General features: G+C 57.5%; 4 protein-coding genes across 7 annotated transcripts; 3 read left to right on the top strand and 1 right to left on the bottom strand.

Annotated features, from left to right (window-relative positions):
- The first annotated feature begins 338 nt into the window (after positions 1-338).
- Cyc1 (cytochrome c1) lies at positions 339-2,733 on the top strand. 2 transcript variants are annotated; one of them, XM_021723413.3, is made up of 8 exons: positions 353-504; positions 839-977; positions 1,079-1,275; positions 1,362-1,488; positions 1,574-1,731; positions 1,814-1,974; positions 2,237-2,337; positions 2,432-2,733. In XM_021723413.3, exons 2-8 carry the CDS (start codon positions 969-971, stop codon positions 2,534-2,536), a joined length of 858 nt encoding a protein of 285 aa, XP_021579088.1. In that variant the 5' UTR covers positions 353-504; positions 839-968; the 3' UTR covers positions 2,537-2,733. The 2 variants fall into 2 exon arrangements, with proteins under 2 accessions (XP_005316108.2, XP_021579088.1); XM_005316051.5 differs by lacking the exon at positions 839-977 and having other exon boundaries at positions 339-504.
- Positions 2,734-3,631: 898 nt separating this feature from the next.
- Sharpin (SHANK associated RH domain interactor) lies at positions 3,632-8,813 on the bottom strand. Of its 3 annotated transcripts, none has more exons than XM_005316048.5 (9): positions 8,042-8,813; positions 7,581-7,755; positions 5,029-5,163; positions 4,817-4,958; positions 4,631-4,739; positions 4,395-4,548; positions 4,199-4,317; positions 3,982-4,110; positions 3,632-3,888 (listed from the first exon to the last, which is right to left on the bottom strand). In XM_005316048.5, the coding sequence occupies exons 1-8, from the start codon at positions 8,234-8,236 to the stop codon at positions 3,991-3,993; spliced, it is 1,149 nt and encodes a 382-aa protein (XP_005316105.1). In that variant the 5' UTR covers positions 8,237-8,813; the 3' UTR covers positions 3,632-3,888; positions 3,982-3,990. The 3 variants fall into 3 exon arrangements, with proteins under 3 accessions (XP_005316105.1, XP_005316106.1, XP_021579065.1); XM_005316049.5 differs by having other exon boundaries at positions 4,817-4,955; XM_021723390.3 differs by lacking the exon at positions 5,029-5,163.
- A 119-nt stretch (positions 8,814-8,932) lies between these two features.
- Maf1 (MAF1 negative regulator of RNA polymerase III) lies at positions 8,933-12,024 on the top strand. The gene is made up of 8 exons (XM_005316050.4): positions 8,933-9,251; positions 10,019-10,145; positions 10,253-10,381; positions 10,454-10,619; positions 10,780-10,901; positions 10,983-11,102; positions 11,265-11,399; positions 11,525-12,024. The coding sequence occupies exons 2-8, from the start codon at positions 10,063-10,065 to the stop codon at positions 11,544-11,546; spliced, it is 777 nt and encodes a 258-aa protein (XP_005316107.1). The 5' UTR covers positions 8,933-9,251; positions 10,019-10,062; the 3' UTR covers positions 11,547-12,024.
- Positions 12,025-12,151: 127 nt separating this feature from the next.
- On the top strand, positions 12,152-21,115 carry Wdr97 (WD repeat domain 97). Its single transcript, XM_021723423.3, is given in 26 exon segments — positions 12,152-12,292; positions 12,484-12,620; positions 12,770-13,398; positions 13,527-13,648; positions 13,839-14,538; positions 14,620-14,762; positions 14,844-15,080; positions 15,154-15,244; positions 15,421-15,553; positions 15,645-15,766; positions 15,984-16,044; positions 16,211-16,360; positions 16,453-16,518; positions 16,521-16,641; positions 16,644-16,682; positions 16,685-16,744; positions 16,816-16,894; positions 16,999-17,095; positions 18,369-18,503; positions 18,591-18,806; positions 18,894-19,082; positions 19,199-19,396; positions 19,466-19,587; positions 19,660-20,547; positions 20,624-20,685; positions 20,781-21,115. Coding segments are annotated over 26 exon segments (5,136 nt in total). The 5' UTR covers positions 12,152-12,162; the 3' UTR covers positions 20,990-21,115.
- Positions 21,116-21,565: the final 450 nt, after the last annotated feature.

Raw genomic sequence — 21,565 nt, 5'->3', positions numbered from 1 at the left:
GCCCGCGCGGAGCTGCCTTGGCAAGCTGGGTCCTGTCTCTTAGGTTTGCCCAGCACAGCGGGAAAGGCAGGGTCCCCACCGCCGTCCTACGCGACCGGAATACTCTTAAGCCCGCCGGCGTCTCCGGGTCCACAAGCTATGGCAGCGGAAGGGGGCGGGGTCCCAGTGGAAATCCGGCGTGGTGTTGACCACGGGAGACCCCGGGGTCCGCCCAACCCCGGTTTCCACGGCAACCAGAGGACCGCCAGGAGGTGGGGCCCAGCCCCTGACGGACAGCTCTTGGCCCCGCCCCGGCCCCGCTCTCGCGCGGTTTGAGCTCGCGTGGCGCCGCAGGGGCCGACGGGAGCGTCAGCCGCGCTGAAGGGGGCCGATATGGCGGCGGCGGCGGCGGCTTCGCTTCGCGGGGCGGTGATGGGCCCTCGGGGCGCGGGCCTCCCGGGCGCACATGCCCGGAGGCTGCTGGGCGGCTCACGGCCTGGGCAGCTCCCCCTGCGGACGCCTCAGGTGAGCGCTGGCCCGGGTCCTGGCCCTCGCGCGCCCCGCAGCCGGTGAAGGTCACGGCGGGGAGGCTCCGGGCGCGCGCGGCCAGCGGGGCGAGATGGGCCCGTACGCAACGTCCCCCTGGGGCCAGGTCCTTGCTGCCGGTCGGCACAGCCCAGGAGCTTTGCGCACGCTTCGGAGCGGCAGGGCGCCTCGGACCTGGCACGGGGGTGGCGGGCGGGCTCGCGAGGGTCGGGGCAGGGGTCTTCGTGCTCAGGGCGTGCCTGGGACGGCTCCCGCCCCACGCTGTCCAGACTGGGCCCGCGTCCTGAAGTAACCTCTAGCCTGACCTCGGCAGCTGTCGGTGACCTTGGTCACTACGGCCTGACCCCCGGCTCAGGATCCAAGAGCACTCATCACCTCCTCAGAGTCAAATCCCGGCCCAGGGGTCGGCAGCGAAGAGGGATGCGGTGGGCAGCGCGCAGGCCATGATGCTGGTGCGCCAGTACTGGGTGGATGAGTGGGAGAGGTGGGCGCCTAGTCAGATCCCCAGCCCGGCGGGTGGTGTCCTGGCAGGCGCTGAGCGGGGCTCTTGCAGGCAGTATCCTTGTCCTCGAAGTCTGGCCTTTCCCGCGGGCGGAAGGTGATGCTGTCAGCGCTGGGCATGCTGGCGGCGGGTAGTGCAGGGCTGGCAGTGGCTCTGCATTCTGCTGTGAATGCCAGTGACCTGGAGCTGCACCCCCCCAGCTATCCGTGGTCTCACCGTGGCCTCCTCTCTTCCTTGGACCACACCAGGTGCGCAGCTGGCCGGCTTGCTGGCCTGGGGTTTCTGGGTGGAGTGGAATCTTCAGTTCCCTTAAAACTTTTCTCTCTCTTTTTAGCATCCGGAGGGGTTTCCAGGTATATAAGCAGGTGTGCTCTTCCTGCCACAGCATGGACTACGTGGCTTACCGCCACCTGGTGGGCGTGTGCTACACTGAGGATGAAGCTAAGGCCCTAGCTGAAGAGGTGTGGAACCTGGAGACAGAGTGTTCAGGGTTGGGGCTCCCACTGTGATGTGATGGCAGGGTTGTAATGAGCCTGTTGGTGGCAGGTGGAGGTCCAGGATGGCCCCAATGAGGATGGAGAGATGTTCATGCGGCCAGGGAAGCTGTCTGACTACTTCCCCAAACCGTACCCCAATCCTGAGGCTGCCAGGGCTGCCAATAATGGAGCCTTGCCCCCTGACCTCAGTTATATCGTTCGAGCTAGGTAAAGGGGCTGCCCACAGGGTGGAACTGGAGAGGGGAACTGACTTCTGTCAGGGACTAAGAAGCCATGAATCTGGTTCCAGGCATGGTGGTGAGGACTATGTCTTCTCCTTGCTCACGGGGTACTGTGAGCCACCCACTGGCGTGTCTCTACGAGAAGGCCTCTATTTCAACCCCTACTTCCCTGGCCAGGCCATCGGCATGGCCCCTCCCATCTACACCGATGTCTTGGAGTTTGACGATGGTGAGAGTCCTTCACCGTGAATCCTTTCCCATCCCCCAGGGATGCTTGCCTTATATTTCTGGGCCTGAGAGATCCTGCCCCTTTCTTGGCTGGGGTGTTTTGTGCATGCATGAGGAGATTTTCACTGTCTTGTGGGGTCCTGTCCCTTTGAAACCTTGGGTAGAGGTCAGTCTCTACCTCCATTGAATAGAGTGCACTGAGGGTTACCCCAGGTTGGGCATGAGCCCCAAAAGGTAATTTCCATTATGTGTCCTTGGCCCAGGTACTCCAGCTACCATGTCCCAGGTAGCTAAGGATGTGTGTACTTTCCTGCGCTGGGCGTCTGAGCCAGAACATGACCATCGCAAACGCATGGGACTCAAGGTGAAGGGTTGGGCAAGGGGGCTACAGTGAGTATGGGAGAACGGTTGGGAAGGATCCTTCCTAGCCCCCTTTTCTGAGCCTGTTTTGTCCCCAGATGTTGATGATGATGGGCTTGCTGCTGCCTTTGATCTACGCCATGAAGCGGCATAAGTGGTCAGTCCTGAAGAGTCGAAAGCTGGCATATAGGCCACCCAAGTGACCCTATCCAGCATCCACTTGCCATCTTGCCTGAACAGACCCTCAAGCCCAGGAGCCATCCTAGGCCTGTTCAGGCCTTACCTGGCCCTCTCGGCCCGGCCCCTCTTCGTCTGGGATGAGGGAGTGGGCAGGAGACTGGGCATTGGCTCCAGATTTCGTTTAGCCTCATCATGGGAATAAATTAAGTTTCTCAACATACACATTTGAACTTTTGTGGGACTAAAACTCATACCTTCAGCGTTCCCAGGAAGTCCAGTCCTGTCCTCATCTGGGACAGAAAGGGTACTGGCTGTGAGAGGAAGTAGTAGCACTTAGTAGGTTGTCTCCTGAACAGGGATGAAAAAGATTTGGCCAGGTTGGCTATGGCCCAGAATCTCAAGAGACCTGCTGGGAGGAACTACTGAGCGTCAGGTTGTTGGTGTCAGGGAGCCTTTGGCAAGGCCTGGAGTGGCTAGGCCCAAGAAGAGGGGGATGGCTGCCAGCCATATTGGTAAATCAGTAGACAGGCAGAAGAGGGTACCTGGGACATCCCCTTGCTCTCAGGTGGAACACCAAGTGTCACACTGAGGATTTATGTGGAAGTATGAGGGTATTCATCATGGAATGGCACCTGGCAGCCCACAAGAGAGCCAAGTGGGCTCATGTAGTCCTGTACCTGTACCTGTGGCAGGAAGGTCAAGGCATCATGAACCAGCAGTAGCACAATACCCTGACTTGGGACTCCCAGTGCTTGAGCTTCCCTGTCCCTAAGTGGGGAGGGAAAACACCCATGTTGGTGTTATCTTGGCTGCAGGGAGTGGTGGCCAGAGTCTGGGGAGCCAGGATAAACAGCAGAAGGCAAGACCAGCAGTAGGGGCAGAGCTTATAGGATTCGCCTTAGTGCCTGGAGCCCCCAGCGACCCTATCCCAGTGGTCAGCAGCTAGGAGAACCCCTGAAGATCTGGGGGGCTTGGGAAAAGGTCTAAGTGCCAAGATCCCGTGATCAGCAGATACCTGGACTGACTAATGAGGGCCAGGTTCTATCTTGTCTTCTCCCAGCAGCCTTGGATAGGCTGGGGCAGCTCTGCACCAAGACACAGTGAAGGGACACCAGGACTTTTAATTTTTTTAGTTGTAGTTGGATACAATACCTTTATTTTATCTATTTATTTATATGTTGTGCTGAGGACCAAACCCGGGGCCTCCGTGCTAGGTAAGCGTTCTACCGCTGAGCCACAATCCCAGCCCTTTTTGTGTCTAACTTATAGCTCTTCCCTGCAACCCTCTTGTCTGACCCCAGTGAGCAGCCAATAGAGGTCTCCTGAGATCAGGTGATGGTCCAGGCATTTAGGCCTTCCAGGGAAGGGCCATGTTCTGTAAACGGGGTTGGGGGGGAGGGATACAGATCATTCCTGCTTGTTCTATACTGTGTGCACCCCCCTCCTCCAGTCACCCCACCTCCTTTACCTTTGGTGGCTACTGGGTAGACGATGTAGGAAGGGGGTCCCAGGTGCAGGGCCTCTGGGTACTACACATCTCACAGCCAGGGCGATTTGGGGCATTGATGAAGGTACAGGAAGGACAGGACCAGCCAGGCTAGGGAGGTGGAAGACCATTGCTGTTTCTTCACTTCTAGTGTGCCTAGCCAACCCCTGCCCACTGCCCACTCATGCCCATTGCCCACCTGAAGGGGGCCGGGGAGGCTGGAACTGGCCGGCTGCAGGGCACGGGACAGCCCCAATGACTGAGGAAGGAACTGTCTTAGTTCCCCTTCCATCTTCTGCAAGCGTTGAGGGTTGCATCCTGTGACAGAGGACAGGGGCTTAGGGCTATCTTGGGCTGCACCCCACCTCCCTCACCTACCCCCATCAAGGACCAACCTGGGGCTTCTTGGGGAGTGGAGACCAGATAGAGGAAAGCAGGGTCCCCATCTTGCTGGACCCCATAGGAAGCAAGGCTGCGCTCAGGCACACACAGCCACCTCCCAATGACCCAGCGTTGCACAGCAGGTGGGAAACCGAACTCTGAGAACACCTAGGGTCAGAGCATCAAGGCTGGGGAGTGTCACCCAGGATCACCCACCACCACTACAGGGCTCTCTGGACCCCATGCTCACCTGTTCCTGGAGAGCTGAGATGGTACAGTGAGTGTGGACCTGCAGTGAGATGTGGGCTGAGGATGCTGAGGATGCAGCGGATGTGGCATCTTCAACTGTGACCTGCAGCCTGGGTCAGAATGTAGGTCAGAGGTTGTTTGGGGAACCTGAGAAGATCAGCAGGGCAAGATGAGGATCATGCCTCACCTGATGGGACCAGGCGGGAAGCAGGCCTCCTGAAGCTGGACACTGAGGGCCACGTGACGCTGGGCCAGGATTGCTGCTATTTGGGCTGCCCCCTTCTCGTCCCCACCTGCAATGGCCTGGGCCAGGAGCCCAGTCAGCTCTTCTAAAGGGAGGATAGCTGTCAAAATCACACCAGCCACTTCCTTCAGACCCCTCTGGCTAGCTGTCCTTACCTTTCTCCATCAAGTCTCCAGGGCTCTGAAGATCCACCTCAGGTTGGGGCACTTTGAGGGTCGGGACCATAGGGGGACTGGGTGAGGAAACAGGACATGTTTCTGGGCCCAGGGCTAGGAGTGGGCTGCCACTGCCTAGGAGGGAAAATGTGGAGTGGTTGTTGGCCCCTGCCCAAATCTCTCTGCCCTGGGGTTTCTAGGACCTTTGTCTTTTTCCTCATCACAGCCCATGTCAGGCCCTACCTCAGCTTACACTTCAAAATAACCCTCCCCCTCCTAGCTTGCCCTTAAAAACCCCTGAGAGGTCCTTGCTCCCCCTCCCCCTGCCTGACTTGTTGGAACTGCCCTGGATTCCTGTTGGGGACCTGGAGTCTTTTCTGAACTCTTCTGTTGCCTGTCCTGCTGGTGCCCTTCCTCCACACAGCAGAACCACAGCAGGTCCTCAGACAGGGGCCTTCCCCCTCCTGCCCAACAGTATCCTTGTAGTCAGTGATTGCCCTCACTGATCTCCCTTCCCCTGGCTAGCCCTTCTGCACAGAACAAACTGTCCTTTCAAGGATGATGGTAAAGATACATAGTTGGACATAACTGCTGTGTCCCTTCTTACCTCCCACTTGAGGCTAGCTCCCTGCAATTGGGGGGTGGGGGGGTTCTCAGCCAGTGCTGACAGCTTCTTTAATGGCCTCAGGCCCTTGACTTCTTGAACTGTTTATCCCACTAAAATAAGTAGAGTCCTCCAAGCACCCAGCCCTGTGCCTGTGTCTTGAGGGTTGCTTGCATATTTTCCCCTCAGGGCTTTTGTATTTGCTGCTCCTAAGACCACAAGGCTCATGCTATGACCTTCCAATTCTTTTTTTTTTCCATTCAACAAATGTTTATTGTGCATCTAATAATATATATGAGGTACTGGGAATTCAGAGGTGGACAAGATATTCTCAGGCATTTCTGGTATAGAACATATATTGTAAAGAAATGTAGTATTAAATAGATGATCATACAAATAACTACAATCTCTAGAGCTGGGTATATAGTAACTGTATAAATTAATGTTGATTAATTGACTAATTAATGAATACAATCCAACCCACTTCTTAGATACTGACTTATCTTCAAATTCTACTCAAGTGTCACCCTTTCAAGGGGGCCTTCCTTGCCACCTCTATTTACTCCAGGCTTTTGGCCTTTCATTTATTTTGAAATAGGGTCCCACTATTTCAAAATAAATGAAATACTGCTTAGGCTGGCCTTGAATTTGTCATCCTCCTTTGTCAGCCTCCCACATCACTGGGATTATTCTGCACCTGGTCCTGTCACCCTACTTTAAATACTGTTCCCTCCCTCCTAGCTCCAGCACTGACTCTCTCCACTGTCTAATAGGAATTTTCTTACTTCACGTCTCCCATGTAGAAATGCAGCCTCCAAGAGGGTGGAGGTTTATTCATGTTAAATAAGTGCCCAGTACAGAGCAGGCACTGGGTACACATACTGATGAATGAATGACTGAAAAGTGCTGTCTCCCTTTTCCAAAGCTGACTTGCCAGGGCCTCTTATAACACTGTCTGGCTGTCTTCCTCTATACCATTCGTGGTTTCTCTTTTCTTTCCCTAAGGCAATCTCTGCATGCCAGCCCTCTTCTCTTTAAGGTTCTTTATTAGTGACTTGGTTGATCTATCTAGAGCCCCAGTTTAAGAACCCAAAACATCCGGGCTGGGGCTGTAGCTAAGTGGTAGAACACTTGCCCTGAAAGTGTGAGATCCTGGGTTTTATCCTCAGTACCGCATAAAAATAAATAAATAAAGATATTGTGTCCATCTACAACTAAAAAAAAATAATAATAATAAAAAAGAACCCAGAACATCCATGCCCTCTTAAATAGGCCCTGTCTAGAAGCCCTGCACTACCTGGCCCCTGGTTTCAGCCTTTTTTTTTTTTTTTAGTTGTACATGGACAGTCTGCCTTTGTTTCTTTATTTTTTAACTTAATCTTTACATATAGGTGGACACAATGTCTTTATTTTACTTTATGTGGTGCTGAGGATGGAATCCAGTGCCTCACGCATGCCAGACAAGTGTCTACCTCTGAGCCACAACCCCAGACCCTATTTGTTTCATTTTTATGTGGTGCTAAGGATCCAACCCAGTGTCTCACACACGCTAGGCAAGCACTCTGCCTCTGAGCTATAGCCCCAGCCCCCATGTTTCAGTCTTGAACTCTTTTATTTAAATGACCATGAAATTTAGCTAATTCCATCTCCTAAAACTCTCTGGATCATCCTCTCCTGCCCTTTGCACAAACCTATCCTACTGCAGAAGTCTCAATCTGAGCCTGTCACTCTGCTAAATACCACTATTGCTCTTGAACTCACTAGGGTCCTGCAGTCCTACTTGCTCTTCTTTCCACCCTAGTCTTTCCAGGCTCCAGCTCTTCAGCCTTTTCTTTCTTTCACCTTCTTCCTCCTGAGCGCCTTTCGAGGCCCCTAGCTTTTCCCATCACTGTCCCCACCCAGTCCTGGGGGGACAGAGCTACTCCATACTTCATTCCAGGGCACTGACCATTCTGTCCCTCTGCGGTGGCACCTCGCAGCAAGGCTGCCCACTGCTGAGCTTCCTGAGTGTTGAGGAAGCGCAGACTGAGAGTTCCGGGCCCTCCTGGTGGAGGCTGCAACTCATGTTGACTGGGGCCGCGGATGGTATAGGAGATTGACTCCAAGGGCCACTCCAGACTGACCTGTGGAATAGGAGAGTCCAGGATCAGTGGATTCCCACCCTGAACCACATGCTAATCAAGGAAAGACAAGAAAACATTTGTAGATCACTAGATCACGTACGCGGTCCTAAACCCTTTCCACCTGTTATCTTACCAAATCCTCACAACAGTTTGTAAGGTAGGAACCAGCGCCATCCCCATTTTACAGGCCAGAAGGCAACCAAACCATGAAAAGTAACGGCTTAAGGGCACGCTGCGGGCTGGCGGAGGCGCCCGGTCTCGGGCTCCAGCCGCGGTCCGCACTCACCGCTCCGGGCCCCGCGCCTCGCAGCTCCAGTCGGAAACGCCCGGGCCTTTCGGGATCCGCGCTCAGCTGCAGCCTCCGCAGCTGCGTCTCAGCGTTGGACCCGGCGCCCAGCGGTCTCACCGCGGCGTGCACAGCCAGGAGCACTGCGGCTGAGCCCGGGTCTGCGGCCGTGGCCCCGCCCGCCGGCGGCGCCATCTCCTGTCCCGGCGGGTCAAGGTCTTCCGAGCCGACTTCCGTGAGATCGCGCTGCGGAGCGCCTCCGCCGGCCAGAAACTCAAATCGTGAGCCTGGGTTCCGGAGGCGGCAGATCGTCAGGGCCCAGGAGGGATGCAGGGCAGCGCTGCTGCGGAGCCTGATCCGCCTGCCATGCCGAGGGATGGAAACGGCCCGAGGGACTCCGGACACCTCCGGCCGCGGCCGTCACGTTTGAGCCGGGTCTCGGGGGCAAAGTGTCAGGCTCTGAAGCGCGGCCTGGCTCGGGCTTTTGGCCTCAAAAGCTCGGGTGAGGGTAGGCTACAGCCTGGCCCGAAAAGTTCTTGAGGATGGAGAAGGGAGGCAAGTCCGCGGCACTTCCCAGTAGCCCGGGTCTGCGGGCCACCGCCCCTTGTAACCTCAGCCCCGCCACGCCCACACTGCGCGCTCCACGGGCCCGCGCCGCTCAAGGAACCAGGGCGGACCCCTGGGGCGGGGCAGGCGGGCTCCTGACCAATGAGCGCCGGGGAGGAGGTGGGTTAGTACGCGGGACAGTGACTGACAGGCCCCACGGCCAGCAGAAGTGGAAATCAGGACTGAGCGGCAGGGACCGCCCCCAATGGCTAGTTGCGCTCCCGATCTCCGAAGCTGGAGCGGGCCACTCAGAGGCGTGGGGCTGGGCCTGGCGGAGGCTTGTTGTTGTCCGGAGGCGGAGGTCGCAGGTTCGCTCGCTCGCTGGGTCGATCTGTGGCGGTCGACAGCAGGTCGGTCGCGAGAGCGGGCGCTGTGCAGGGGGGCGAGGCTATGTCGCGGTGGCAACCCGGATGGGCCGGCAGGGCCGGGAGTAACGGGACGTCGCCGCGGAGCTTCTCCCAGATACAGTGCGACCCGAGTGGAGGCCGCGGCGCCGCTTTCCGCCCCTGAGGAGGCCGCACCGCGCGGAGTCCTCCTTGCTTTCGCCCCGGTACCGACGAAAAGCGACCAGACCGGTCCGGCCCGATCTGCCAGGCCCATACAGGTGGGTGTCTGTCCTGTGCCCGGTGCCGTCCGGGGCCGCCGGAACCACAGCTCCCGGGGGGCCTGGCGCGGGCGCGCTGCCTTCTGGGACTTGTAGTTCCGCCACGGCTTGGCAGATGCCCCGCACCCGACGCGCTGCCTCCTGGGACTTGTAGTTCTGCTGCGGCCTGGCGGGTTCCCCCTCTTGCGACCGGGAGAACGATGCAGCTTGCTGGTTAGGCAGTAGCAACTCGCTCTGCTCCTTGTTATCGGAAGAGATCACGCGTACTTGCAGAGCAGAATGGTGGAGCCTATAGGTTTCCTCTCCTTGCCAAAAAGCAGACCCTAGAATAGGGGAAGAACCTCAGGATGGAGGGGAGCCCAGCCCAGCCTGAGGACTACTACAGGAGTCATACCCCTTCGCAGGCTAAAGTAATCCTCGTATTCGTTGGGCACTCTTCCTCTGGATGGGAAAGGGAAGCCTTGAATACCGTATTCGTTTAGCTCCAGGATGAGCAGGATGGGGTAGGTCCCCCAGCCTGGCCCCAGAAGCCTGTGTTATACAGGGAGGTGTGGCTGAGCTGGATCTTGGACTTGCTGCTTTGGTATGACAGGATCTCATCTCTCAGCCAGTGCTTAGTGTTTGGGAGCAGGTCAGAGGAGAGAGAAGGCCTGTGCAAAGCCTGGGCAAAGGCTAGACCCAGTTCTGTACAGAGCTCTGGAGTAGGGGGACTGAAGGTAGAGCCCCATACGATCAGATACCCATGACCTGGCTTCCCATATCCTTAGGCAGCACTAGCCCTTCTGGAGCAAGGAGTCTTTTCCCCAAGGACATGAAGCTGTTGGAGAACTCGAGCTTTGAGGCCATCAACTCACAACTGACAGTAGAGACTGGAGATGCCCACATCATTGGCAGGTGAGGCTGGAAGCTCTGGGGGCCAGCATCTCAGAGGTCACTGCCCTGGCCCCTGAGTTGAAACTTGAAGCGACAGAATGCTCCATGTTCCTGCCTGCATCCCATAGGATTGAGAGCTACTCGTGTAAGATGGCAGGAGATGACAAACACATGTTCAAGCAGTTTTGCCAGGAAGGTCAGCCCCATGTGCTGGAGGCACTATCCCCACCCCAGACTTCGGGCCTCAGCCCCAGCAGGTGAGCTGAGATAGGACCTGCCTCTTTGGGTCTGTGGGATGGCAGTCTAGGCTGATGTTTGTCTCTGTGCAGACTGAGCAAAAGCCAAGGTGGTGAAGATGAGGGTCCCCTCAGTGATAAGTGCAGTCGCAAGACCCTCTTCTATCTGATTGCCACACTCAATGAGTCCTTCAGGCCAGACTATGACTTCAGCACAGCCCGAAGCCACGAATTCAGCCGGGAGCCCAGCCTGAGCTGGGTGAGGACTGGGAAGGAGCCCGGAGGGAGCCCCACTCCCCCACCCCACAGCCTTTCCCACTGCCTTTCCCACTGCCTTCCCCACATCAGCCTGGGCTCTGCCTTGTTTGGTCCTGGACCCTGCCCTGGACCCCTGTCAGCCCCAGTGTGACCTGCCCTAGGTGGTGAATGCAGTCAACTGCAGCCTGTTCTCAGCTGTGCGGGAAGACTTCAAGGCCCTCAAGCCGCAGCTGTGGGACGCAGTGGATGAGGAGATCTGTCTAGCTGAATGTGACATCTACAGGTGGGCCTGTATCTTCACAGGTAGACCCCTAGGTATATGTGACACGGAGAGTCTCATACTATGTCTTGGCCTACTCTGCAGCTATAACCCAGACCTAGACTCGGACCCCTTTGGGGAGGATGGCAGCCTCTGGTCTTTCAATTATTTCTTCTACAACAAGCGGCTCAAGCGAATTGTCTTCTTCAGCTGCCGTTCCATCAGGTTGGTGCTGCCTGTCTCCCTTCCTCCAGTTCCTATTGGGCCTCACCATCTCCTCAGGTTGCCCATCTGTTCTCAACTTTGTGCTGCCTGGACATCCTCCCTGGGGCCATCAGCAGGCCTGGGGCAGATGGTCCTAAGATTGTTTCCCCACTTCCCACCCAGTGGTTCCACTTACACACCCTCAGAAGCAGGCAATGAGCTGGACATGGAACTGGGGGAGGAAGAAGTGGAGGAAGAGAGTGGAGGCGGAGGCAGTGAGGGCAGGGCTGAAGAGACCAGCACCATGGAGGAGGACAGGTATGTGACAGTGGTGGTGGTCCCAGTCCTTGGAGCCTCTCGTGCCTGGGCCAGGTCAGGGTCTCTTCTGCCTTGTCTCCTGAGTGGTGGCTCCTCAAATTCATTGTATGTCAACCTTTGCCCAGGGTCCCAGTGATCTGTATGTGATGAGGAGAAGCAGAGGCCCCAGCTTCACCCAGCTTCAACCAGTGCCTGGACCTACCCACCTGAGGGGCCCAAGGCCTCCCCAGCTGCTGGCCATACCCTGGCACTATCACTGTCCTGGCGCTGCCCAGGCCAAATCTGCCTAGCCCTTTGGCTCCAGCCTGTGGATGTGCACTCATCCTCGAAGGCTCCTACTGCCCATGCTGTGACTGGACTAGACAGCACGGGGCCTGCTGGAAAGAGTGACTGCCCTGCCCAAGCAGACTGCCACAGCAGGGACAGCTGGACCACAGAGTTTATTTTTGTATTTCATACTGGGTCTGTACACTCCTGGCCTGAGACCCAGCAAGCAGGCTCCTGTCTTGAGCCAGTGGCCCCTGGTGCCTACCTGTTCCCCCCACCTCACCAGGTGGGCCGTGTGCACTGAGTGTCACTTTGCTGCAGCTCATTTGTTTCCAATAAAAGTTTCTGTGACTCTGGACCTCAGTGCGTCGTGTGGGCGGGGCCTGCATTGTGGGCGGGGCCTGTCATTCATATCCTAGCAACCGATGCTGCCCCACCCGCCAGGAAACGGTTAGTTTCCCAGAGCTGTTGGTCATCTGGACACACAGCTGTGAAAATGGAGGCTAACATGTTGGACACAAGCAAGCCCTTATCATCAGAAGGCGATAACTTGCTTCTAGACTCAGACCTGTATGATGCAGACGGCTTTGACACCCCAGACCCTGGGCTGCTATCAGAAAAGAATGGTGAGGGGGACTGGCCTTACCCCCTAGGCACCCGGCCAGAAACAGGACTCATTTGGACTTGGTTCTGGGAACACAACTCTGGGCAGTAACTGATTCAACCGGGCACTTGGAGAAGGGCACCTTGCTGCCCATGACCTCCAGGGTTGGGGCCCAAGGCCACAGGTAACAGTACTCCCTCCATTGGCCCACAGAGCTGTGTTCCCTGGAGCAGTCACAGGTCCTGCAGCTTTTCACCAGCACCCAGCGGTGGCAAAACATGCCCCTGTGTACCCGCGCCCACCAGCTGTGGCTGCTCATTCGTACTGGCCTCCACAACGTTGTGGAAAAGGTGTGATTTGGCCCAGCATCTGCCACTGGTCTCTTCCCAGTCCAGCCCTTCCCCTGGGGGTCCTCTGCATCAGCTCCATTGGAGTTTCCCTCTGCAGAAGAGCCCAGCCCCCACCCCTAACTGCAGATCCTGCTCATCCTGGCCCGCAGGAAAAGAGAGCTGAGCTGCGCGTTGCTCGCTTGACACATGGGCTGGAGCCACTGCGCCGCCTGGAGGTGCCAGCTGGGCTGCGATCTGTGGCACAAGACCCAGTGGGAGGACATTTCGTGGTGCTGGATGGGGCAGGTTGCCTGCACCTGCATAAAAAGGATGGCTGGGCTCAGGAGACGCTGCTGGCCCCTGTGGCACTTACTGGTCTGGTAGCTGTGCTGGGTCCTCTAGGAGCGGTGGGTCGCTTTGTAGGCTGGGGCCCCACAGGGCTGGCCATACTAAGACCAGACCTCAGCCTGCTGTGGTTGAGCCAGCCCGAGGTGGGTAGGGTGCTAGGCCGTGAGCCCACTTGCTGCCTGCCGGTGCCCAACCTGGGGCTGCTGCTTGTGGCTGAGGTGGGCGGCAGCCTGGCTCTCTTTAAGTTCCGCTCAGGTGGTCGCCGCCTGGTGCTGCGTGGCTTACCCCTTCAGCCACCACCAGGCCTGGCGGGCACACTCAAGCGTCTGGCTCTGGGGCCAGGGTCTACCCACCAAGACACACACTGCTTCGCAGCCTACGGCTCAGCTGTGCTCACCTTCGATCTACAAGCCTGGAATCTCACAGATGTGCGCCAAAATCTGCACAAAACGTGAGGGGGGCTGGGGACTGGAAGACAAGGTGGTCCCCTAGAGAGAGCTGGTCATGGCAGGGGTGCAGGCTGCAACACACTAGGCAGTGCTGAGTTCACAGGGCCTCCCCGTTCTCTCTAATCCCCAGCACCATCTCTGACCTGGCCTACTTCGAGGAGGCAAAGGCCATGGTGACGTCTTCCCAAGACAGTACGGTGAAGGTGTGGGAGGTTAACTGGCAGATCCGCATGGTGTTCGTGGGTCACACAGGTGCGCTGCTCCCAAGATGCTCTTGAAGTGTATTCTCTCTGCACCCGGAGCTCGGCCCTCTGCCTTTGAGCTCTGAGATATTGGAGATTTCTGCTGGGTCTGACCAAGATTCTCTGCGTTGGCTGCATCCCGGGCCAACAGCTCCCTTCCCTCATTCCCTGGTGTGCCTGAGATCTGCGCGCTCCCGCAGGCCCGGTGACAGCAATGGTCATTCTCCCGAACACCACCCGAGTGTCTTCCGCCTCTCAGGATGGAACGTTGCGAACGTGGGACCTGCAGGCGGCGGCGCAGGTGGGAGAGGTGGCGCTGTGCTCCTGGGGCCAGGACGTGCTGTCCGCGCGCGTGAGCCGCTTGCTGGCACCTGCGGCCCGGGGCTGGCCGGTGCTCTCACTGTGCGCGAGCAGCGTGGAGCTTTGGCGCCTGAGCGAGCTCTACTCGCCATTGGCGCAGCTGCCCGCGCCGGTGCTCCACCTCCAGGTGGCGCCTGCGCTACCAGTGCCCGTGAACCCATCTCTGCCCGTGCGCCTTGTATGCGCTTGTGTGGATGGCTCCGTCTACCTGGTGTCAGCTGCAACAGGAAGAACAGTGAGCGCACTGCTGCTCGAGGCCGAGGACTGCGCGGTTGCGGTGGCCTACTGTCTTCCGCGCGAGGCCCTGTGGCTGCTGACGCGCACAGGACACCTGGTGCGCGCCAACGCAGCATGCTGCCCCATGAGCGTGCTGCATCGTGTGTGCCCGCCACCGCCCCCGGCGCCACAGCCCTGTTGCTTGCACTTGTACAGCCACCTCACAGACCCCGGTAGCGCGTTAGCCTGCTGGGAGATCGTGCGCCAGAACGAGGGCGATCTGCGCCGCAGCGCCATGGCCTGGGCTTGGAAGAACAAGAACAGGTGGGCGCCAGAGCCAGCGAGATCCAGACCGGAGGGAGCGGTGACTGAGCTCATATCAACAGGCTCCGTCACCACCCGCAGGTACCTGCCAGTGATTGGGCATACAGACGGCACACTCTCGGTGCTTGATTGGCTCTCCTCGAAAACTGTGTTCCATACAGAGGCGCACAGCCCAGGCCCTGTTACTGCCATTGCGTCCACCTGGAACAGCATCGTTTCTTCAGGTTAGTACCTCCACTTCCTGAAGCCGGCTCGGGAGCCCCTGCCTTTCCGGGCAGCTCAGCCTTGCTCCCGCTGTCCCACAGGTGGAGATCTGACCGTGAAGATGTGGCGTGTCTTCCCCTATGCAGAGGAGAGCCTGAGCCTGCTGCGCACCTTCTCCTGCTGCCACCCGGTTGTGGTGCTTTGTGCTCTGGGTAAACGCATCACTGTAGGCTTTGAGGACCCAAATAGTGCCACCTATGGCCTGGTGCAGTTTGGCTTGGGTGAGGGTCGTCGCTGTGACCACCGGCCTCAGGATGATCCCATGGACCACATCACTGGTGAGGGGACAGAACAAAAAGGCAAAGCCTGGGCCTCCATGTTAGTCTGGTCCTGACCTAACCTTGTCTCCAGGCTTGTGCTGCTGCCCCACACTCAAGCTGTATGCCTGCTCCAGCCTGGACTGCACCATCCGCATCTGGACCTCCGACAACCGCCTTCTGCGGTGGGCTGGGGCCCTGGGGAGGGGATTGGGGCCTGGGGTATAGCCACTGGGCTCTCCAAACCTCTGCTTCACACCACAGCCCAATGGCTAGGGAGTGGGATGACACAGGGCCTTGCCCCTGATACTGCCTCAGTTTCCCTCTCTGAAGCAGGAGTGGCCTCTGGGTACCCCCGCAGGCTCCTGCAGCTGGACGGTTCCCCTCAGGCCCTGGCCTTCTCCAGCAACAGTGGAGACCTGGTGCTGGCAATGGGTTCCCGGCTCTGCCTGGTCTCCCACAGGCTCTATCTGCCCACAGCCTACCTAGTCAAGGTATGCAGTGAGGTCAGGATGGGCAAAGTGGGGCTGCTGCGTGAGGACAGGCCCTGAGGATCAGGGGTCCAAGCTTCTCTTGCTTGCCCAGAACCTGTGCCAGAAGGCTCCTGACGTGGTGGATGACCCTCCATTGCCACTGACCAGCCACGAGTCACTGACCTCCATCCAGATGCAGAGGCTCACCAACCTGCATGGGGCATTCAGTCTCAGGTCTGCTGGCAGGTCTCAGCTGTCCTTGAGACTCCCATTTAGCCCCTGGGGTCAGGGCCTGACTGTGTGGCCCCTGCATGAGGACTCAGGACTCCTGGACTGCTCAGAGGCTGCCACTCCCATCCCAGCCCTGCCATTCCCTCCTGGCTGGTCCTTGTCCTGCTTTCTGCCCTGTCCTGCTGGACTATATCTTACCTGTGCTTTTCCCTTTCTGCAGCCCAGCCTTGCTCTCCACCCGTCGCCAGACAGCAACACCTCAGCAGCTAGTGATGAAGGAGGTGGGGTGGATACTGACCTTCTTGCCACCCCACTGCCTAGCCCTGTCCCTGCTCAGGCTCAGGCCATTGCCCCTTGGTCCCTACGGCTGGCTTGGACACCTGTAGTTATGTGGGCAGTTCATGGCTTCCAAGGAAGCAAACCTGACCTCTGACCCCCACCTCTCAGGACTTGGAGGCCATAATGGCCCGTGACCAAGACCTTCAGGAGTTGAGGCTGGGACAGGTCATCCCAGCAGCCCGGCCCCCACCCTCCTGGAAACAGCGCCAGGAAGCCTTTGACAATTACCTACGTTTGATCTATGGCCCTGGACTACTGGTGGGTGTGAGGCCATCCTCCAGCCTCTGCCCTGACCCTGGCAAATCCTCTCACCCCAGACCTGACACTGCCACTGTTCCCACCTGTCTCAGGACGTGCAGTTCAAAAGGGAGCCCCAGCAGGGGAGCGGCATGACCCTCACCACAGAAAGAGAGCTCCAAGACAAGACATGTGTACCCTGTCCAGAACTGCCTCCTGCTTTGGGCAGGCTACCATCAGCAGTGAGGCCCAGACAGTACCCAAAGCCCTTCTCCATCCCCAGACCCCGGGGGCCCCAGGCCAGTGTTTTGCCCATCCCCCCAAGTGATCTTGCCTATTCCACCCACCACCAGAAGGTCCATAGCAAAGTGTCCAAGGTGAGGCCTGCCTCCCCTCTCACCCCCTTCCTGACATCATGGCTGAAACCCCCTGACTCCTTGGCTGCCTCAGCTTCTGCCTGCTCTTCCTGAACTGTGACTTGGGCCTCAGTCTGGATCTGCAGATGCAGTTGGAGCAGCTCAGAGAGGAGATGACCATGGCCTTGGACCCACCGTCCTCCCTCCCACAGCACAGGTGAGGGAAACTTAGCAGCTGGGATGCCACCTACTCAAGAGCAGTACTTGAGGGGCTCTAGGGGCTGTGCTCAACTCTTTGTCTCTGTCCCATCTCCAGGTCCCACTTTGGCTGCAGAAACAGCCCAAGGATCCTCTCTCAAATCTCAAGGGCTTCTTTCCTGCCACTGTGCAGTCCCACAAGGTGAGGCCTTCTGAGTTCCCAGAGAGGCACCCCCCTCCAGGGTTACTCTTCTTGTGTACCCTATCTCCCCTTTGCTGCAAACCTCTGTGTCCAAATTGGATCTAAGGGCCATGGCCACCTGTAGCTCAGAGGCCAGCTCCAGAGTCCCCCGCCCTGCCCCCCCTTTCCTGGAGTTATGGTGCAGTGGTGTCTGTGGGTAGGAGCACCTTGTTGCCTATGAGGCCTGAGTCTGAGCCAGAGATCCCCTGCCACTGAATCTCCTGCACACCCCCCTCCTCAGTGGGAGCACTCTGTAGGTGGGTCGCCAGTGGGCTTTCCTGCAAGACCAGAGTCCCCACCTTTCAGGGGAGCAAAGTCAAGGGGAGCTAGCCCTTCAAGATCCCATACTTGGGCTGGGGTTGTGGCTCAGTGGCAGAGCGCTTGCCTAGCATGGGTGAGGCACTGGGTTCGATCCTCAGCACCACATAAAAAACAAATGAAAAATAAAGGTTAAATTCTTTTTTTTTTTTTTTCAAAAATTTGTTTTGTATTTTTGTCAATGGGCCTTAATTCTATTTATTTATATGCAATGCTGAGATTTGAACCCAGGGCCTCACACATGCCAGGCAAGTGCTCTACTACTGAGCCACAAATCCAACCCCAAAGTTAAATTCTTTTTTTTTCTTTTTTACTTACTTATATGTGGTGCTGAGGATCGAACTCAGTACCTCATGTGCAAGGCAAGTGCTCTGCCACTGAGCTACAGCCCCAGCTCCCCAAGGTTAAATTCTTAAAAAAATAAAATAAAATCCCACACTTGCTCACAGTGGGTGCCCAGCAGGCCCAGCCCCTTGCTTAGCACAGGCTGGCTCCTATCTAGGCATGCCATTTTGTCCTTCCAGCTTTGTGGCATATCGACTCAAGTTCTCCACTGAGCTCTCTCTAGTTACTTCCTTTCTATCCTGTCCCCTAGCCCCAGGCTTCCCTGTTTCAGGGTTTGAGACCAAGTGCCAAGAAGAACCTGTGGGGATTGGGGCTTTCCAAAGGTCTTCTGTCCCCCAGATTTCCCTCATCTTCCAGTCAGTGTCCATGGACCACTCCTCCTTCGGCACCCCAGACTTTCCCCTCACCTGGATGTTAAGAGCATGGGCTGCCTGTCCAGTCTGATGGAGACCTGGCAGGCAGAACTGGGCCCATGTCTTGGGACCCTACATGATCATGGGTGTGACCCAGGGTGGTATCCCAGTTGGGGTAGCTTCAAGTTCTCAGCCACCCTACTGTGCTCTGCCTCTAGTACTGCCCACGACCCATTAGTTTCCCTGGCTGTGTGCCCAACTCCGTGGTGCTTCAGCAGATGTGGCCGTCCACAAAGATCAGCCATCTTGAACCTCTGACCACGCTCCCCTTCTATACTGAGAACAGACTCAAGGCAAGAGGCAGAGCTGGGGGGCTCAGGGAGGGCTCCACTGTCCCCACCGTCTGCCAGATGCCCCCTCTTGTGCCCTCTTCTCTATAGCCAGATGCAAGCCTGGATGACCTATGGCTACAGCGCCACAGGTGGTCCAAGTGGCACAGTAGGCTGATGCAGTGGCTTCATGGGAAGTCTGAGGAGGAAGAGGAAGAAGAGGAGGAGGAGGAGAAGGAACTGAAAGTGGACTGGATCTCAGCTTCTCTGAGTTCACCCAGGATGTATTCTGACCAACAGTTAGATTACTGGGAGGCAGAGGCTGGGGTATGCATCCCAGGCTGCCACAGGAGGGGTGGGCTCAGTGCCCAAAACCCAGAGAAGTGGGGCTGAAGTTGCTGTCACTTCCCCTAGAGTGCCATGGACTTGATTGGCGTGTCCCAGAGCTTCCACGAGGCCCCCAGGACCAAAATCTACTTTGGCTCCCAGTACCACCAGGGGCATTCACTCTGGGAAGAGCGCTATGGGCATCTGCCCAGGTTCCTGCACTCTTTCGTCATCCAGAACTGGTTCAAAAAGCTGTTCCCCATCTTCACCCTGGAGGTGTGGGGGGGGGGGCTGGGAAGCTGGGAAACGTGTCTGGGATGGGGTGTGGGGAGAAAGCAGGAGCCTGCCTGAATGTGAAATAGGGAGCAGGGTCTCAGCATACCGTTCTGTAGGCCTACCCTGAGATGGGCACAGTGGAGGGCCTGGCCTCCATGTTGGTGGACCTGCTGGCAGAGGCCACCTGGGAAGACCGTGTGCATATCCTAAATGCACTGCTGAGACTGCTGCCTGATGTGAGCAGTGACCTCCATAGTCGGCTGCAGAGCAACCTCTTGCACTTGCTCAACTTGGACAACCCCCCCAGCCTCCAGGTGAGTTCCTTGACATCCTCCTCCCCCACGGTGTTTCTCCCACCAACCATTGACCCCACCTGTGCACAGGACCACATTCAGAAGCAATTTGTGATGCTGGCACTGCAGCTGCTGCTGGCCTGCTCCCTGGATTCCCGTGATGTGGTGCTAGAGCTCATGTCCTACTTCCTCTACTCTCCAGCTTCCGACCGGTAAGTGACACTCCTGACCCATCCTCCCTACCAGCTGGGGAGGCTGGAATAAGCCACATGCATTTGTCCTAGGCCAGAGCTCAAGAAGCTGCTGAATGGTCTGGGCCTCCGGGACCCAGAGGGCTTCCTGTTCAAGGAGATGATGACCTGGGTCCAGGGCTCCAAACTTAATTCCAAGGCCAAGCTGCGCTTACAGTGCTGCCAGAAGCTGGAGGGTATAATCCAGCAGCTGAAGGTCTGGTGCACATGGCCTAGCTGTGCTTCTCCAGAGGCAGCCCTGGGGTCCCCTGGGCTACAGGGATGCCTGCTTTGGCTTCCTGCTCAGGGGTGGGGCACCCTGACCCTGGGGCTGGGAATTAGGCAAAAGGGAATTTCTGTAGCCAAGGAGCAAGGATGCTTCTTAGACTGGCCACTTCCTCTACAGATGGAAACTTTACAGCCATCTACAGCTCAGTTGTCAATGGTGCTGCCCAAAGGCTCTGATACCTGGCCGCCTTCCTTTCCTCCCAGGGAGGACCAGTCACAGGCTTCAGCAGTCTCAGGGGCTCCTTCGAGCATCTTCTGGCCGCAAGCCTCTCAGGCACTCCTCCATGTCCTGGAGCCTCCCTTGCCTGTGGTGTCCCCCACAGAATCTAAAGCTGGAGCCCCAGAGCCCCAGGCTCACTTTTGCACTGGGCAGACCAGGCGGTCGCTCTCAGAGACGCTGAAGAGCTTCTGCTCGGTGCCTGAGCCCTCCATGCCCACTGCACCACATGGCCTGCCACAGCCGCTGGAAAAGACTGACTGGTGGCACTGGCAGATGCCGGACCTGGGCTACATCGATGCACTCAACTACTTCTGCGAGCAGCATCAAGTAGAGCAGCAGAGTTTGATCCAGAAGGAAACTGAACAGCCACCCCGCTCTGCATCCCCGCGCCCTCCTGTGCCTAACACTGTGGTGGCGCCACCCAGGGATCAAGGGTGAGTGCAGCAAGGGGGTCCCCTGGCCGGCATGGGCAGCTGAGCATGGGCTGTCTGACCTGATTCCTTCTCCCAGGCACTACCCCATACTTAGACTGCAGGAAGCCAAGGCTCGGAGCTCTGGGATGAGAATGAAGGGTGAGTGGGCTCAAGGGTGGAGACTGGTCCCTGGTCCCACACCCTTTCCTCATCCCAGCCTTGGCTGGTGGTCTCATTGGCCTGCCTGCCCCCAGGCCGTGTGATGTCACATCTCAGCACCCACTGTGCCCGTTCACTGGACGGTTCCATCCGGGTGCTAAAGCTGCCCCTGCCAAGAGTGGAGCTGCAGCCCTTCCCCCCAGGCTGGCCCGCACCCCCTCGTGCCCTGCCCCCGTTGCTCCTGCAGCCCACCCTGCAGCGCTACTTTCTGCCCGAAGATGCGGATCCTGACAGCTACAGCTGACCTGGCAGGCACAGTGGGTCCTGTGTCTCAATCCCGCCAAGCTGAATTGCAACAACACTTGTGTCTTCTGTGTTCCCTGGCATAGGCCTGCATCTGGAATAAAGTCCAGAGGCTTTGGCAAGACAACAGATGCCACCTCCGTCTCTCCAGGGCTCGGGGGTGGGCAGGAAGGCATGGCAGTAGTCTGAATTCGCTGGTGATGGGTGGCATGTGATGTCAAGAATTGGGGATCTCTGGGATGGGACATCTGGGATATGGTCATGGGGTGAGCAGCACTCCTGGTGGGATGAGCCTGTCAACCTGGTCAAATACTGGATGTTAAGATGGGTGATTGACATTAGAGATGATTCCCTGGGTCATATCCCTGACCAGATATGAAGGGGACTTTCCAAGTGGGTACATCTGTGTGTGGGGAGGAGTCTGCATGTTTCAACAGCAGTCTGCTGGGACCTGGTTTTCCTTACTTGAATACACCTGGGCTTTAACCTGGCAAGTAACAAGGCAGCAGCATCCTTTGGATCCTTCCACATAGAAGTCCCAGGAAATGGACATTGACCTATGGGGTACAGGATCTCA

The sequence above is a fragment of the Ictidomys tridecemlineatus genome, chromosome 7 (assembly GCF_052094955.1).
Source record: "Ictidomys tridecemlineatus isolate mIctTri1 chromosome 7, mIctTri1.hap1, whole genome shotgun sequence".
NCBI lineage: Eukaryota > Metazoa > Chordata > Mammalia > Rodentia > Sciuridae > Ictidomys > Ictidomys tridecemlineatus.
This window is presented reverse-complemented; position numbering and strand designations above follow the sequence as displayed.